We start from the raw sequence: 17,336 nt of genomic DNA, 5'->3' as shown, positions 1-17,336 counted from the left end.
AAAGCTAAAAGTCTCATTTAACATGTTTAAGTAGGCACAGCTTCTAAAATAGAGAAAGCAACAATTAAGTGAGAAAAAAAGTTTAAAAAAAACAATTGAGTGGAAAAGGCTGCACATAGGTTGGTACATGCACATTATCACAAACATGACTGGTGACATTAAACATTAAACAGAGGAAAATGAGGACATTGAGTTTCACGTTCATCTGTTGGTTGCTTTAGCTCAGCAATTATGTTTTATGACTAAATATAAACCGTTATTATAAATTGGACTATTGGGGATCATATAATGGATTTGTATTAATTAAGTTATAAGTGGACTTTAATGACTTGCTTTCCACTGCTGCTTCTACTTCACATCTTTAAATGTCTCTTTTTATTCTCCTTTGAATTAAGCAGAGTAGATGCTCCACTGACTGAACTGTAAACATGGTGGTCACAACATACAAGTTGATCTGGTTGGTTTCCATAACCCTGATGTAAGCAGTACTTTGCTCTGGCACAGCAGAAAGAACTAGTTCTTCCTTAGGTACTTGTTCAAAACCAACACTAGAACCATTTTGCTGAGGAAACCCCACACGTTTGGTTTCTCATGTGCCAAAGCTTGATTTCCCTGGAATCATTTATGAACATTAATTTACAAGCTTAAAATCATAAAAAGACCCAAATTTAACCCATAACTTGGTCTTATTGTGTGTTCCACCAGCATCTTATTATTAACATTTTTACAACAAACAATTTCTGGCAATCACAGGTTCAGACTTCAGTTCCTGATTACAGAAGAAAGAAGAATCATTCTCATCTGGACAGAGTTCCTCCAACACATGACTGGGTTTAGACAGTCTTTCACCAGACACTGACATTCACTATAAGTGGTATAAACATACCAACAACCAGATATAACGAGACATGCTGGAAGAAAGAAGAAGTAACAGATATAAAGTCACACTGGAGGATACAGAAGCACCTCCACCCCACCCCATCTTTAGCACAACAACAAACTGTTACTTGCCACATGTAGTCTTTCCAGATAAGGACATTACTCCATCACCCTGCACCAACAACAAAGACCTTTTTCCTTTTTATATCAATCCTAGTCACATTCAGTATTGCAGGTCTTTCTCTCGACATTGGCCATTGGACTTCGTTTATTTCTTGTCTCTTCTCACCTATCAAACCCTTTTTTCCCCCCTCTCAGTCGTTCCATTTATCCAACTTTTTCTCTCTGGCTTTCAAGCTCTGACAGTTCTCCAGTGTGTTGCCATTTTTTAAATTTCTGTTTTGTTATTTTAATTTCTCTTTTTGGACCCACTGACTCTTGCCATTATCAATTTCCTTCATCTTCCCATTTCAGCTTTTCTTTTAATTGCCATCCAGCTCTCTTTGCTGTGTTATTCCACCTATATTCCATGAGCCTTCCGCTCTCAGCCTCCTTGTTTGCTGCACTGCTATCTCAAGCTGCTGGGTCTCCATTGATATTCTAAACTAAGTCTCAGTGCAGAGACGAAAATACACCCTGCTGCAGATACACATTGATCTCCATTTTATTCTGTCTCTCTTTCTCTTGGTGATCTTGTCCTTCATCTATTTCCTGCACTCCTCATCTGGTAACAAACACTTTCTTTGCATATTTCTGCTTTCTCTCTGGCAGTTAATCTTCATCCCTACCAGTTTCTCTCTGCAGCTTCTTTTAAACTGAACTTATCTCTAGTTTGGGCTGTTTTGTCAGCCACCCAAAAACAAAAGGCAAATTTCCTTTTGCTTTTTCTGTGTGGCTTCTGCACAATGCCTTCTCATAGCTGCTCCTATTATACGTACAGTATCTTCTTCCATTTTGCAGAGCTACACAAGATTTATGAGTCCTCAGAGGATGATTTTATCTGAGATGTGTGTCTAATCAGACTAACACAAAGCTCTAATTGTATAAATTAAAGGCAATTTCACTTCCAGTTCTTCCTCTTTACAGCCACACTGGTGTTACTGGTTACTTCTACCCATTATGTGGTTGGTTCATTTTGTTTGACAGGGTTAATCAAGACTTCATGGGCAGATTTGCATGAACATATTATTAATGATGGATCATCATCATCAACAGAGAAGAAATATACTTTTAATGTTTATCTGCATCTGAGATCTTATTGATCTAAGTCTTCCTTATGGTTACTTCTAATCTATTGTTTCTATGTTATAACCAGGGCTGTAAGTGTAAAGCTTTGTGTCCACTAGAAACCCTTCATTGTTAAGCAATATATATTATTCCCCAAAGCTCAAAATGAAAAAATTGTTTAAAAAAAAAAGAAATCTGAGTCATTATTCTTAAATAGGTAATGCATATGTGTTGTGTATATTTCAGAGTGCTAAAGATTCTGCTGTTTTTGATTCCTTCTTGATGCCTCCAAACCTTTCAGATCTCTTCCATATTTTCCCTTTAACTTGGATATTATTTCATTTGCTGCCAGTTAAATTATTCAACCCCCATTACAAGGCGAATATAATAGGGATTACATAATTTGACTACAACTGTGCTTAATCTTATAGTATGTTATTAAAGTTAGTCTTTAAAAGTCTTTTGTAAAAGAAAACAAAAAAACACCACACTCGCTCCAGCTGTTGTCTCCCACTGTGTTATGAACCATAGCGTTTCCTGCCTCTCATGGCTGATTAAAGTCTTTTCATTCCGTAAAATTATATATGCAGACCCTCATTTACGATTGGAGGCTTTCACGCTCCCTCCTAATCCCAGGTTTGCTGCTCCTCTGTCCCACCTACCAGCGAGCCTAAGTAGTGTTTGCTAATCAAGACGAGACGATTACCTGCACCAGGCTGCATCACAGTTCAGTCATCCTATCATTCAGGGCATATTTAACGTGAGCACCTTGGCACCATTTCTTTCATGTATGCTGTTAGTTTACTTTGGTTTAGAGAGACTGCAGGCCATGTAGATCTATATTTGACTTTAGTAAAGTCACAGTGTTTGTATTTATTTGCTTGTAGCCATACTGTAGTACTAGTTTTTGGTACTACTTTAGTTTGTATTTTGTGTTAAGGTATTCATTTACACTACCTGGACCAAGGTCTGGTTTATGTTCATGTAAGTACATTCACATTTAGTCTGTACTTATGTTGCGTTAAAATAAACTGCACAGTCTTTAATTTACTGAAGTTGTAATTTTGGAATCAGGAATAGAATCTGGATTTGTGGGAAAACTTTATATAATCACCAGCTGACACAAAATCTGTGATGACATCCATCTGACAAAAGAAACAGAGCAACTTTCTGAGCGTTCACTCCCACAAGCAGACGTCAGTTACAAGGCCAATTCCTACCCGGTGCGTGTGCCCCGCAGCCTGTGTACGTATTTGCGGCCATTTTAGTTAATGGTTTGGCTTACACTGGGCGCACCGTGGTGCATGTCACAAGCATCCCAGAAGCACCTTGATGCAACTCTCCGCTAAATATACGCACAAGTCTATTTTTGGTGGAACATACACCCAGAACGCGTCAAGCTCAGCCGTTCAGAAAAGGCCAGACAGGTTGGAGGTGGAGGTGTTTTGGGAATAACCTTAACCAACTAACATGTTGCTGGTAATTCATACACATGAAGGCTGCAGGCAGTGTGATCTCAGTCATTCAGACACGTCATGGAATGAAGAAGCGTCAGCGGGTTATGATCTGTGTACACCACCACAGAAAAAAACGCCAGAATACATGTAAACATCAAAATGTTTCAAGGACCAAACCAAAGCCAGAGTCTCCTTTTCAATGGTGTTGTAGTTTAACTGGTAGGAATTAAACTTCTTAGGAAAGAAGCTTACTGGTTTATTGAAACCTAGATCATCAGGAGGAGGAAAGACCTCGCCCCCACGTGGCTGGCATTCACTTGAAGAGAGAACAGATGATCAAACTGAGGTGCCCCCAAAACAGCAGCAACACACAGCAGCGATTTGACACTCTCAAATGAGAAGTAGAAGACCAAACAATGTTTTATCCTCCAGCAAATTAATGTGGGTGTGGGGTAAAGCTGGATTTATACTCGCGGGGTGTCTGCGTGTGGTCCGTTACAACGTAGCTGATGCCGGTGACTTTGCTCTCGCACTCAAGCAGTGGGGGTGCGCGTCGTTTTGGCGTCGTGCTGCAGCCACCTTCAGATTGACCAATCATAAGGGAGTACTTCCGCGTGACCGTCTACATAGCAGGGGTGCATGTCAGGTCTGGAATAGGTGCGCATGACGGCAGTGACAAAGACGGCACACGAGTATAAATCCAGCTTAATCCGGAAGCCTGGATTTTAGTCTGCACTGGCTGAACAACACCCTGTCCAACCACACGGGCACATGACCAGATATGTCATCGCTGCTCGTGCAAACTCGCACTTGTCAAGATTAATGGTGAGATGTGCTTCAGCCAACCGGTGTAAAAGACCATGAATACGTTCAAAGTGAGTGGACAAGGGGTCAGAATAAACTACTTCATCCAGGTAAACCTCACACCTGCTCTGCTCATCACCCTCTGAAAGAAGGTTGCATTATGCAAAAGGCATCTACTTGCAGTTATAAACGCAGAAATTTCATGTGCCCGCTTGCACATAACAGACAGGGCAAGGCACGCTTTGAAGAGATTAACTTAGATGCAGCATTCTACGACTGTAATAAGGCTTTAACGGATTGATATGGCATGACTGGGTTGTAATCCCATGGTTAACAGTGGTGATTATGTAATTGTGGTCAGATACCTTTTTCCAAATTTTTGGCAGACCAGCAAACAGCCTTGAAAGGTGAACCAACAACAGGTAACTATGCTAACACCTGATCTCCAACAGTGAACTCCCTTTGCTCAGTCTGCCGGTCATACAATGTCTTCATCTGGTTTAAACTTGTTTTGTTGGGCATTTCTTAATAAATTCTGATATATTTGGGTCCATCTTTATCATGGCTTCCGAGACGGGCTTAAACATTTATCTGTAAACATGATAAAGGTCAGCACAATCAGTTTATCGTTCAATTTTTTAACACTGTCAGATAAACTCCTTAAATGGATTTTTAAATCAATAGGATTCTCCTTTAATTCATCCTAACCCAACTAACCACCCGGCTGCCTCCTTTTGTACCATCTGGTACCACACATCTGATAGTATACCTGGATTATGCATGTTCCATATCTCAGCAATACATCTATGGTGCTCTCATCTTACTAGCCCTCACATACTGCATGAATTTATCGAGGGAGCACCCTCGAGCACTAAGCACCAATCTTTTCCAATCATCTGCTTATCCATTCATAATATTACCGACTGAGACACTTTTCACATTATGCTTAGCATCCAATCTTTGATAAGACTTTATAAATGACTTGTCACCTGTGACAACCACAATGAGGTTGGTTTCTGCCTACATTAGCAGTGACACAATTGTGCATCAATTTGTCCATGTTTTTGAAAATCTGTGTGTATATTTCTGTCAAACACAATAAATACCAAAACTGAGTCATACACCAGATATACACAGGTCAATGTTTTTCCTTCTCCTGTTTGTGCCTTATGCATGTGTGGGTGAATGACAGCAATAGACAGAACTGTCGCCTGAATGTAGGAGGATATTTGTGCATGTGTGCACTACTTAGCATTTCACTGTTGTCATTGGCTCATGTGCTTAAATGGGATCCAAGTTTGTCAGAATTAGCAGAGAAACAACAGTGACACATTAATCTGCAGAACATTTCTGACATGACACTTAAAAAAAAATAAAAATGGAAGTGCCTGTGCTTCCCCCACCTAATACATGCATACAGGAGCAGTCTGTCAGGCTAACTTGTTAATTCTTGCTGATAAGGCTCTTGCATCGAATTTGCAACTGGGTTGAAATGAACTGCTAAACAATGCTAAGTGATTACGGTGAGAGCCTTTATATCCAATTCCCACAACATCAGCAACTCCAGGATTTAAGTGTTGTGCAGTACTCAAAGATTTGGTGCTTAAATCTGCAGTGAAATCACTTAAGCTGCCTTGGTAGCAAAGTGGACTATCTGCCTTTGTCTGGGCTCTTCTGTGCTTTGACATGGCCTCCTGTAGCTCCACAATTCAGCCAGCACTGCAAAAGCTGCCATGTTCAAACACCAGAATAATGTGCCTAATAGGAACACCTAATAATTACTGAGACAACCTGACACACGTCACCACCTACACCGTGTCTTTACGTTTCAACTGCATGAAACGGTCTCATGTGAGCACCTCAATTTCCTCTCCTTCAAGGATGGATATTTATTTTTTTTGTGCTTCTTTGATTCCCAGATCATCAATATTTATTAAGTTAGAGACCTCAGTTATCAAATATATAGGAAAAGTGGGACCAGAGGACACTGATGCATTATGTATCAAATATCCTTCATGCAGTCTGTAAGTGCAGTTTAATAAATTATTTCAAGACTTTCCTGGAAAACTAAGTGAAAACAATTCTGTGATGCTTTAAGAGTAAATATAACTTTAAAAAATGTAATATTCTTCAATTATAAAATCTGCACTAAAAATGTGTCACATAATTAAATTATATGGAGTTAAAGGGAGCCTCCTTTTAACATAAACAGCAACAATACTATGGATAAAAAAAGGAAAAATAGTAAGATCAGTCATTTCTACTTTTTCAGCCCGAGAGCCATTCCCATGCTGCCTTTAACAAGCCACTTTTTCGTACATGTTTTCATCCTGTGTCTCCACTAGCACTGCTAATCAGAGCTGATCTGGTGGAAGTGCCCATCATCATGACAAAAGATGGGTTTTGACTGTTCTTAAAACAACATCAGCTCTGATGGGGCGCTGATTAGATGGTCAGAGGGTCAAAAGCTTTGAATGAAATTTTTGGACAGAAAAAATAGAAAAACAGGACAAAACTAACTAAAACTAAGATGAGTTATATATAGTATGAAATGTCTCTCCTAGCCTCACAGAAAAACATGACGTGGTGACAAATCTGAAACCTTTTTGTTAATGAAATCAGTATTTTCAATCTGGCCACTTAGTAGGATTTAATGCATTTTTCTAAGACATCTGGTTCCTGGGCCAACATTTTATGTGATTGTTTAAGGAGGCACAGCTGGTCAGCAAGTGAAACTGCTTTTACACAGGATGCAGTAGGTGCGGCAACTGCTGGGGAGACAGGGTGTGAGGTGCCCAATTATAGTACCAGTTACAAGATGACTGAACAGGAAGTGGCTAGTTTTTCTAGATATAATGCAGGCATTACTGTTACTGACAGGAGGAGACAAGCAGAAACTAAAGGCCCATTTATGCTCCCTGTACATGCATAAATAAGTCAATCTGTTTCAAAAGTCACTGCTCTCATACTTCCATGTGTCCTTTACTTTGGCGTGGCTGTTAGTAAATAAATCTACTAGAGGAGAGTGCAGAGTTTTGAGTTAACCTTTCAGGTTCAAGTCAGTTTTAGACATAGGCAAACGTGTTGACAGTGGATGAGAAAACGAAAATGAACATTATCAGAAAGAGGTCAAAAGGCAGCGCAGTGATGATCTATGCAGCCATTAAGTAGGTTGCATCCTTTTTTTTTTCTTCTTTGTTCTTTTGGTTGACTGGTTGCCCGTCAGCTACACTGCTCAACACTGCCCCCACAGTCTCCGGTGGTACTCAGCTTGCTGCACCGCAGTACGCTTCTACAAACCCTCTGAAAACTCTGGCCAAATTAGAGTAAGTAACAGAATGCAGCTTCTTGTGGAAACTGTATTAGGTTTAAATAAAGTATAACAAAAACCTCAAGACTGCAGGAGTAGGAGTTGCTCCATTGTTTACTTCTGGTGCATGAGCCAGATAATAGGGGAGCGATTTCTGTTTTCTTTCCCAGGCACAGATAATTTTTGTCTTCTTGGCCAGTGGTCATTTCAGACATCACCACCTGAAACTAGGAACTACATGAAGATGTCCAGGCACTTTGGTCCACTTGAGTAAAGTGCAGTGTGAAAGCAAACCAAATCAAATGAAGGTGTGACATTTCTCGGCATTCCCTGCCCAATCAAAGAGTCTGCAAGCTATCCTGGTCTGAATGTGCTCTAAGGCATCTACGTTCACACTGCAGGTCTTCTGATCTGATTTTTTTTTTTTTTTGCGTGGTCGTTCACATTATCATTTCACTGCAACCTTCATCCCACTGAAGTGTGAATGGTATGTGGTTCTGAAGTGACACGTCATGTAGTATTTATGGATTTAATGGAAGTACCTGCCCAGTCTGAACCGATAAAATTATGCCCACTTGATGAATGAAAAAAGGAGACAAATGTTAACAATGGCCTTTTGCGGAGCAGTGGCCCCTACTTCTGTGCCGAGGCATGTACAGACAACGCAGCCAAGTTCGTCTGTTCAGCCGAGTCCTGCACAGGTCCAATTTTACCAACCTGCACCCGCCCGAACCCATTAGGATAATTACCAAATCTGACCTGTGAATATCTTCCAGGGAAATCTGGACCCGACCAGACGATGTAGGATATGAAACACGAACGACCCGCACGTTAACAATTTGTAATTGTAAATATACCCCATCCCTCTCCTTATTGCATTACTGTGCTTAATTCGTGCCTGGGTTGGATTTAAAAGAAAGAAAAAGAATGGATCAGCACTATTCAGACGGTCATTAAAAAATCCGAAATGAGTCACATAAAGGCCAAAAAAAAAAAAAAAAAGGAAACAAACGAAAAAAAAAACATATTGAGCTGCAGTGTGAGCCTAAGAGGTTACTTGTTCATATCTCCTCATGGTGAGACAAGAGTTGCTGCTCATACAGCTGCTCCTGCTGCACAGTGACTGCTTCCAGGTCAACTTCAGGCTGAAAAAGGAAATATTTAACAGCCTGTTAAGGGGAGTTGCACTGAAACATGCTAAAATGAAAACTGGCTTAAGGCAGCTTCTGATCCATGTTAACCTTGATAGAAAACAGTTGTTTTGAGACCATTTCATGAAATTCAGAAAAACTAGTTATGCTAATATCAAGTTGTACAGAATAAAAATGAATACAAGTAAATATAGTGTCTAAACTACAAAAAATAGATCTACATTTCATGACTGGGTTTTACAGTTTACAAACTGAATATTGCCAAAGGCAATGCTAGGAAATCTGTATTTTTTCTTCTTGAACTGAAGCTTTTGTGGATGGTGAGCCATTTTTGTTGAATATTTTATCTGTTGCAGGTTTTGAAAAGAGATGCACAGCTTGGACAGGACCACTGCTTCAAACCTAATAACCTCAAACTAATTGGAGAAGTGATGGTGGGGGGTCTGTCCCTTCACTGATTCAGTCCAAAATTAAAGCAGATTTTTTTTTAATAATAATATATTACCAAAGTAGTAGTATAACTGTGCACCTGATGCCCCTCATAAAACAAGAATCAGTTAAGGTCTGTCTGAAACTGGTTTGCAGCATCGATATGAAGCACTAATTAAACACGGCTGCTTTGAATCAATATCGGTAAAATATGAATTCTTCATAATGACGGGAATCAAAGACTGTTAATTAAAAAAAAAAAAAGTGTAGGAGGAACAGAGTTATGATAAAGTGTGTGTACAGGTTACACAAATATTTTCCCTCATACTGGTAAAAATGCAGAGTGCAGATAAGAAGCTTCATAAATCTACTTCTACATGCAAATTTGATTCAGTGCACAAAAGAGCTTCTTACAAATTTTATGTAAGGAGTGAAAACAAAAACACTGCTGGCATAAAAGCTGAGGACAAAAGGAGTGTGATGACTCAACTGACCCTGCAGCCGCCTAACACATTCATGCAATGTTTACAGAAATTCTCTTAAAAAGTGCATTTTCAAATGTCTTTAGAAATAAAGTTCTTGTATTAACATAAAGTTCAATTTTGTATTTGAAAGCTCTCTGCATTTAAGAGAAAAGAACTGAAACTCACCTACATGCAACAAAAGTCTGTTTCAAAGACTTTTTCATATACATCTTTAATCAGTAAAATGTGATAAAATGGGGGAGTCGGTGTTGATAATGAGGCTACAGAAATATTACTTTGTTCAATTTCCTGCTCCCTTTAAGATTAACATGCTAAGCTTGTTTATTATTTTAGATTTTCTTTCAATTCATTATTTTTATTTAAATTTTAATTAATTTAATCTCTCAAAATGTAATTTATCTTCTGCTTAGACATGTCTCTTTTCTCTTTTTCAGTTTGCAGCACTAGAGTGCCTCTTCCCCTCAGAACTAAGGCCGATTATACTTTTCCCAACATTTTCCATCTTTGAATTACCAAATGTTCTGCATTTTCCTTTTTTACTGTCTCTGCTGCTCCTTAAACATACCAAGCAGGGATTTTTGTTTACCGTTACACCCCAGAATGCACACACCTATCAACTGCAAAGCTAAATTTTGTTTTGATCTGTCAAAAAGGTGTCTGTCAGTTGTCTCAACAGCTTCTTTTGAATTCAATCTTCAGTCTAGGTTTGAACTCTTTAGTCTAAGTTTTACTCGTCAGACTTCCTTCTGAAATGCCCCCTGTTGTGCTGCACTAGCTGGATACGAACTGTGTCTCCTGTTCTGAATAAAATTTTCAGTCAGCACACCAGAACATGCCAAAATATTTCTAATGACTGCACTGATGTCAAAACTTGTTTCTGGCCTGCTGATTCAGTTCATGTCAAGTTTTACAAAACCACTTTATAACAGATGTATACTTCACACATAATCTAGTTTTGGATTCAGTTGCTGTACAGCTGTGCCATACACTTATAAATTTCTCTCATTCAGAATCCAACTAATTTATCTGCATGTCAAAGAATTCACTTTTTTTTGTTCCTTCACTGGACTCCACATTTGCTGGCTTCCTGTTGAAGAACAGACTTTATTATCTTTAGAAGTCAGTGACGGATAGTTTGGTCTAAGACACTGGCCCTCTGTGTCTTTCTCTTACTTGCTCTCAAACATCAACACAATGTGTTGTTTCTGTCCAGGCTGATGACCGGAGGGATCGGACATCCTGTTCTGTTGTTCCTTTGATAAAGTGTTTGTATTCATCTGCCTCTTGGTGTTGTCAGCACTTTACTTCTGCTCCACAAACTGAATCAAACCGTAACCGCCTGATGTGATGGAAAGAACATTTCTTGTAAATAACACTTATGTAGTATTACAGTAGTGTTACAGAAATGTTGATAATTGGGTAAATTATTAAAATTAAATATACAAAAGACATAATCTTATAGAAAACAGCAGGGACTTTGATATGAAATATAATTGGCAGTGAATGCTACAGACCCATTTACCTGTTAGTCAGAACTCCCCTCTCTCCCCTACTCCTGATTTAGTCCTCTACATAACATAAATAGTTTACTATACCTATATTTGGTATTTTGTCTTTTTATTAACACATCTTCACCTATGTGATGTGCTAATTATTACCATCATTAGCATACGAGACCCAAACCCCCCCCACACCCAAAAAAAATCAGTAAAACCAATTTGGCATCAGCTGATTTACCCACTTTTCCATGATAAAAATGACCATAAAATCAGCTTTACTGAATCAACAACAACTCTGTAGTTTAAACACGTATCCTGCCCATTACATCACATCAGCATGAATATAACACGTGTGATAATGGCAAAGTTATGTAGCATCAAGTCTTGTCACATTTTCAAACCTCATCATTGACTAATTTTCCAGAAATTACTGAATTGCTGCGAAAAAAAAAATAAAGGACAAAAAAAGTTCAACTTCTGAAATATCCTGATGAAGAGAATAAAAACTATTTTACTCAGTGAAATCCCTCTAGATATTCTTAAAGTTCACATCACAGATAACATGCTGATATTAACGAAACCCACAAAAAATTTTGGATTGATTTTAAGCTGTGATATGACTCAGAAATTACTACAATGATCTGATTGGTTAGCTGTGTGCACTCCCACCATAAACAAACTTCTTGGCATCAAACAAGTGTTTGTTTTCATTATCCTGGGAGCATTTATCTTTTTCTCTGATTTTCAGGTGGTTGAGGCCACATATTTTCCAATATATGAGATTTACGGAGGAATCCCACCTAACACGGGGAAGAAAGCAGCTATGACATGCTGTCGGAAAAATCAGATAAACATCAGATTGTTTACTTTTCAATAAAACGACAAAGTATGAACCTCTTCCAGATCGAAGAGCACCTGAATGACTTCTGTTGTCATTTGGCATTGTAAAGAAAATGAGATCAAATAAAATGAGCATGACCTTCTATAATAATGGTCGAGGAAACATTGGATCTGTCGTATTTCAGACTTTTCTTCCTGCTTCTCTTTCTTAGAAATAGCTTCTTGACCGCCACCCTTGCACTGAGACCATTTCTGAGGTTTTAGTGAACAGTAGATGGATCAATTGAAGATCCTATTTCAGGTCTTGACTTAATTTATAAAAAAAAATCTTAAAATCATCCCTTTAATATACCGCTGTATACATTTAGTAAGCCTGCTACTACAACCCTTTTTTCCCTCAACGTATCCAGTATTATTTGTTTTTAAATAATACACCACGGTGAGATATGACAAGTTTTCAGCTGATATGTTCCTGGGAATTGTTGGTGTAAACAAAAACTTTATGTCTGTCCAACTGTGTTATGTTTAGATGCAACTAAAAGAACAAAGTATGCATCTTTGCGCCAAGTGCTGGTAACAGAGTGCCTTTAGATACACTGCAAAATAGGTTCATGCCAAGTTGTCTGTTATGTGTAGCCACAACATTGGTTCATTTTATGAGTTAAAAGCTTCTTTTTTTTTTTATGAACACAAATGATTCATGAATTATGATTAAGTCGAATGAATTAAACACAAACAACAAAAAGTCAGTACATTTTGCACAGTGCTGTGGATTTAGCTATCTTTGATAACACTTGTTGAGTTTTAAATGTGACTGTTTTAGATGAAAAATGTTTCAAGTGGTGTACCTCAAACTCCTCGGCAATCTTGGGTCCATCCAAAAACAGTCTGGTGCTGAGACAATCCACTGGGCCAAAGTTAGCTGGGGAAAGAGAAATGAACAGAAGATAGTGTGTTTATGAAGCACTGTTCTCAAATTACATTAACTTTTGCAGTCAAATATGTGGAAGTCCTCACAGGCACACACGAAATCTGCAGACGGTTAAGATCATCCAGTCTAAAAGAGTCAATTATTCAAATCAGGAAAGTAATTAGAAAAAACTGTTGACTTTAAGGTCATGGCTGTGTCCAATCTTTAGTGAGGAAACAACTGCAGGATAATTAAACATCCTTAAAGAGAGTTTCCACCAGCATACAGCTATTTGGTTAACCCAGGCAGCTGAATGTTACTGCTGATGCTTCAAAACAACTTCCAGTTGAATTTCTCTGACACTTCCTGCATCAAACACCCAAAATCAGACCTTTATTACTGCAAACTCCCACTAAAGTATACAAGGAAGTTACACTAAATTCTTTTCATGCTCATGAACTGCAAAATGCAATAATTAACCTTCCTACTGAGTGGCTTTTACAAATGGTTGCAGATTTCAGAGTCCACAGACAACAGAAACTCTATATACACTCTGTGTGTGTGTGCAAATATAAGCACACACATATTTCAGTCATGTATTTTCTGATCTAGAGGCATACATCAGTATTAACATATGGACTAGTATCTAGGCTAAAAAAAAATAAATCTTAGAGATATTTTTCTGAGTATTGTCAATAAACACAGAACCAGAAGCTGCCTCTAATGCAATTTGACCAAAAAGACTTAAAAGAACTAAATATAAGATCTACTGTTTAACCAGTGAACATAACCAGTTAATATAACCAGTTAACCAGCGGTTCTCTGGACACAGACACTAAACGTTTAATATGTCTTTACTTAGAACAGAACTTCAGCGATCTTAAAGCAGCGCAGTTTACCAAAGCTTCATCATCATCTATGGCAACTGGTGAAAGTCCTGTTGTGGTCAAACTGTCGATCATTTTTGAAAATTTGGCAACTTTTTTTTTTTCTTTTATTTCACTGTTTTTCTGGGCCATTTTCCTCCCCAGTTCTGACGGGTAGCTGCACGTCTGGCACACAGCTAAACAGAGTTTAAAGTATCTGGTTGGTTCAGACTGGTGTCAGTTAAAAACAGAGCCACCGGGGTGCAGATCAGCATGCTGTTCCCCCACCAGAAAAATATATTATGCCAGATGGCCAGTCCATCCTTGTCTATACACCAATAATGCATGTTGATTTTTGCACTTCAATGCTTAGAAAAGCTTGAACATAAGTTATCAAGTCTGTCAGCTTACATGTAAACTCCTTAAATTCCTGGAACACTTTGGGGTACATAGCTGCTGACATCACGTCCTCAGGGGTGATATCGTCACTGTGAGAGGTTCGGAGACCCTCCTCCAGGGTCTTGAAGTCCATTGGTGGCAGAGTGGCACCGGGACGGCCATCAATACGAGGAAGAGACTTCAGCACCTGGTTGGGTTGAAACAGAAAAGTTGTTAAGTTGTGTATTTAAAAATTGTGAGGATAAAATAAAGAAAGATAGAAGGAAAAATTATGCCTGGTATTAGAGGAAGGGAAGTCATTTACAATTCTCTTGCCATTTGTAAGATCTCTATAGGAAGAATGAAGCAGCCCGTCCCAGAATAGCCGGGCCACCCGGCCCAGGGCCAATGCCCACAAACAGGGTAAATACTAAAACTAACCTTTTTAATCACAATTCAATTCTCAAGGCGTTGGTTATCAGTATTAAATACTCACATTTTGTGCTTGCATAGTATATCAGGAGAATAATCCAGAGTTGCTCTTAAAAGAAAATAACTCGTTATTTTTAATTCTGAACTAAATATTATTATATAAGTTCTTTTAAATGTGAACATATCTGAAAGTGGTTGTATGTAAACCAAAAGCTTAGAAAATAAAAAACAATCCAGAAAACAAAAAGGACTCAGAGGCTGCTGCAGAACGATCAATATGACATTTTAATGGTCATAACATTTGTTTGCACCCTAAAATATAAAGTCACTAAAATGCTAACAATGTTTCCTAGTTGGTGTTATTATTGTCAAGATACAGCAGTCTACCTACAGGCTATTAAAATAAAGAGCTATCCCTCTAGTTTATTCCTCAACAAAGAATGTGCAGAATCAGAAAAGGGGAGAAGGAATCTCCATACAATTAACCTATTTATTCAGTACTTCTTGAAATGTCTGGAAATATGCAAACACAATAAGCTTCTAACAAACCTACAGATTTTATGTGTGTCAGACTTTGTTTAAAAGAATCATTGCTACTCATCGCCTTAAGCTCACATATATTTGTTAATTGTGTGTAAGCTGTGCTGTGTTCATCAAGTTAAAGACATACAATGCAAAATGCCTCCTGAGTGGGTACACACTGTGTATGTATGTGTGTTAAATTTGTTGTGTTTGAATACCATTTGACATCCAGTGTGTACTGCATCATATCTTTTAGTGCATGTGAGTCTTGTAGAAATATGCAGACAAAGGACTCTGTGCAATGCTATTAGTCACAGAGCTAACAGTTCAAAGATAGCTGACTAATTTGTGTGTGTGAGAGACACTTCAAAGATGGCAGGCTCACTGGAGTCCCTGCTCATTAACAGTCTCCTCTGAGGATGTCTTACACAAACTGCTTGATTGTTGAAATGGGAAACACAGACAGATAGTTACGGTGTATCTGCATTAACAGATGAAACTCTTCCCTCAAAGGTTTGTTGATCTTCCTGATTTTTCTTGAAAACCCTGAACACCCCCTCCCCCCCCTTTTTTATTTAAACAATGGTTTTTCTTTTTGTGTTTCAAGTGTGCTGATCTGAGGGATATATTACATTTATAGTATTTATAAAAATGATCTAGTCTTAATTTTCACCCTCTTTCTGTTGGCCTTCTTCCCACTGCATCAGTGACATGTGGTCAGGAGAGGCAGGTGAAGCAGTGCCTCGCCTGCCATGACAAAAAAGAAAAAAGTCAATAAAAAATTAAATATTTCCATTGATGTGTTAAAATGCATTTTCATTATGACTAGACGTATTTGACATAGCTGAATTTGAGTATTTCCTGATGAAATCCAGGGCAGAAACCCCGGTGGAGGCAGTGGCGAGCTGTGCCTCAACTCTGACTGCGTGATCCAATACAAACTGGGTTGCATGACACGTGCCTGTTTCTGTTCCTCAGCATGTTGGCAATATTAACTTCACAGAAATATTTGTTACACATCATGACTCTCTACAGTCTGTGTAATGTCTTTAATGTATTTGTGAGAGAAGAATTCCTGTTTATCGTACAATAAAGTGCAGAGAAAAGTCAGCAGGTGAAGCAAACAGTACTCTGCCTCACCTCAACAGGGCACACTCACACCAACAAGGTGTGTGCAGCGTTGCCAACTTAGCGACTTTGTCGCTGTAATTAGCGAGTTTTCAGACCCCTCTAGTGACTTTTTTCTCAAAAAGCGACTAGTGAAAAATCCAGCAACTTTTTCTGGCAGTATTGGAGATTTTTGGAAAAATGAAACGTAGTTTATTTTTCTCAATGAGGAATGGGTGCTGTGCAGGCCCCTCCCCTGTCCAAAAGCACTCAGATAGGGGCTTGGTCCTCTCACAGCGGCAGCTCCCAGATGTATTGAGAGCAAGAGATGAACACCTCTGTTTTACGACCAGGCTGGAAATGAAATGTACAAAGCTGCTGCTGGCTGATCCCATGCTGGCTTACTGTCAGATATTAATGTCTATTAATGAAGCGTGTGGAGGAAAACATTTAGAAAGTTAAAAGTGTTGCGAAATGTTACAGACTCCTAATTAGAAAACAACCTACACTTAATACAATTAAACTACAAAAAAGAAAATATTAAGCAAAAAATCATGAATATATATATATACATATAATCTGTCCATTCTTAATCACTGATAAAACTCCTGTTCCACATTCTTTGATAAATGTGACAGACCAAATAACAGTAATTGGTAGCTGAAGGCTGGAGTTTCCATACCAAAACTGGGAAAAAACATACAAATAATACCAAGGATGGAACTGCTTGAGAAGCTAAATGACTAAGATTTGATCATGTTTTCTCCAGGAATACAGAATCAAAGACAGAAATGAGAAGGTTGGCAGGATGACAGAAGTTTGTTTCACAGAGGCAAACAAAGAATGAAGATGATTGCAGGTTGAAAGCGAGCAGATGACTACACGTACAAGTGGATGGACAGCTATAATGATGCAACTTAGGAAATAAACCAAGAGAAAAACTGAATCTAAAAATGAATTTGACACGGTAGGGGGGAAAAAAAAGGAAAGAACAGATAAAATATTTCAGTTTCTGTAGAAAAATGTGCTGTAACTGTGCA

The 17,336-nt window shown here is 38.5% G+C and overlaps 1 protein-coding gene across 2 annotated transcripts in view; it reads right to left on the bottom strand.

The window, feature by feature from the left end:
* pcxb (pyruvate carboxylase b) overlaps nucleotides 1-17,336 on the bottom strand; it is a 312,844-nt gene that overhangs the window by 6,160 nt on the left and 289,348 nt on the right. For both annotated transcript variants that reach the window (XM_041985524.1, XM_041985525.1), the window contains exons 23-24: nucleotides 14,269-14,443; nucleotides 12,930-13,003 (exon numbers count right to left, since the gene is read on the bottom strand). In XM_041985524.1, coding sequence (XP_041841458.1) covers nucleotides 12,930-13,003; nucleotides 14,269-14,443 — 249 coding nt within the window. The remainder of the gene's footprint in view (nucleotides 1-12,929; nucleotides 13,004-14,268; nucleotides 14,444-17,336) is intronic.

The sequence above is a fragment of the Melanotaenia boesemani genome, chromosome 5 (genome assembly GCF_017639745.1).
Source record: "Melanotaenia boesemani isolate fMelBoe1 chromosome 5, fMelBoe1.pri, whole genome shotgun sequence".
NCBI lineage: Eukaryota > Metazoa > Chordata > Actinopteri > Atheriniformes > Melanotaeniidae > Melanotaenia > Melanotaenia boesemani.
Note: the sequence above shows the minus strand (reverse complement) of the source record. Positions and strands in the feature narration are given on the sequence as shown.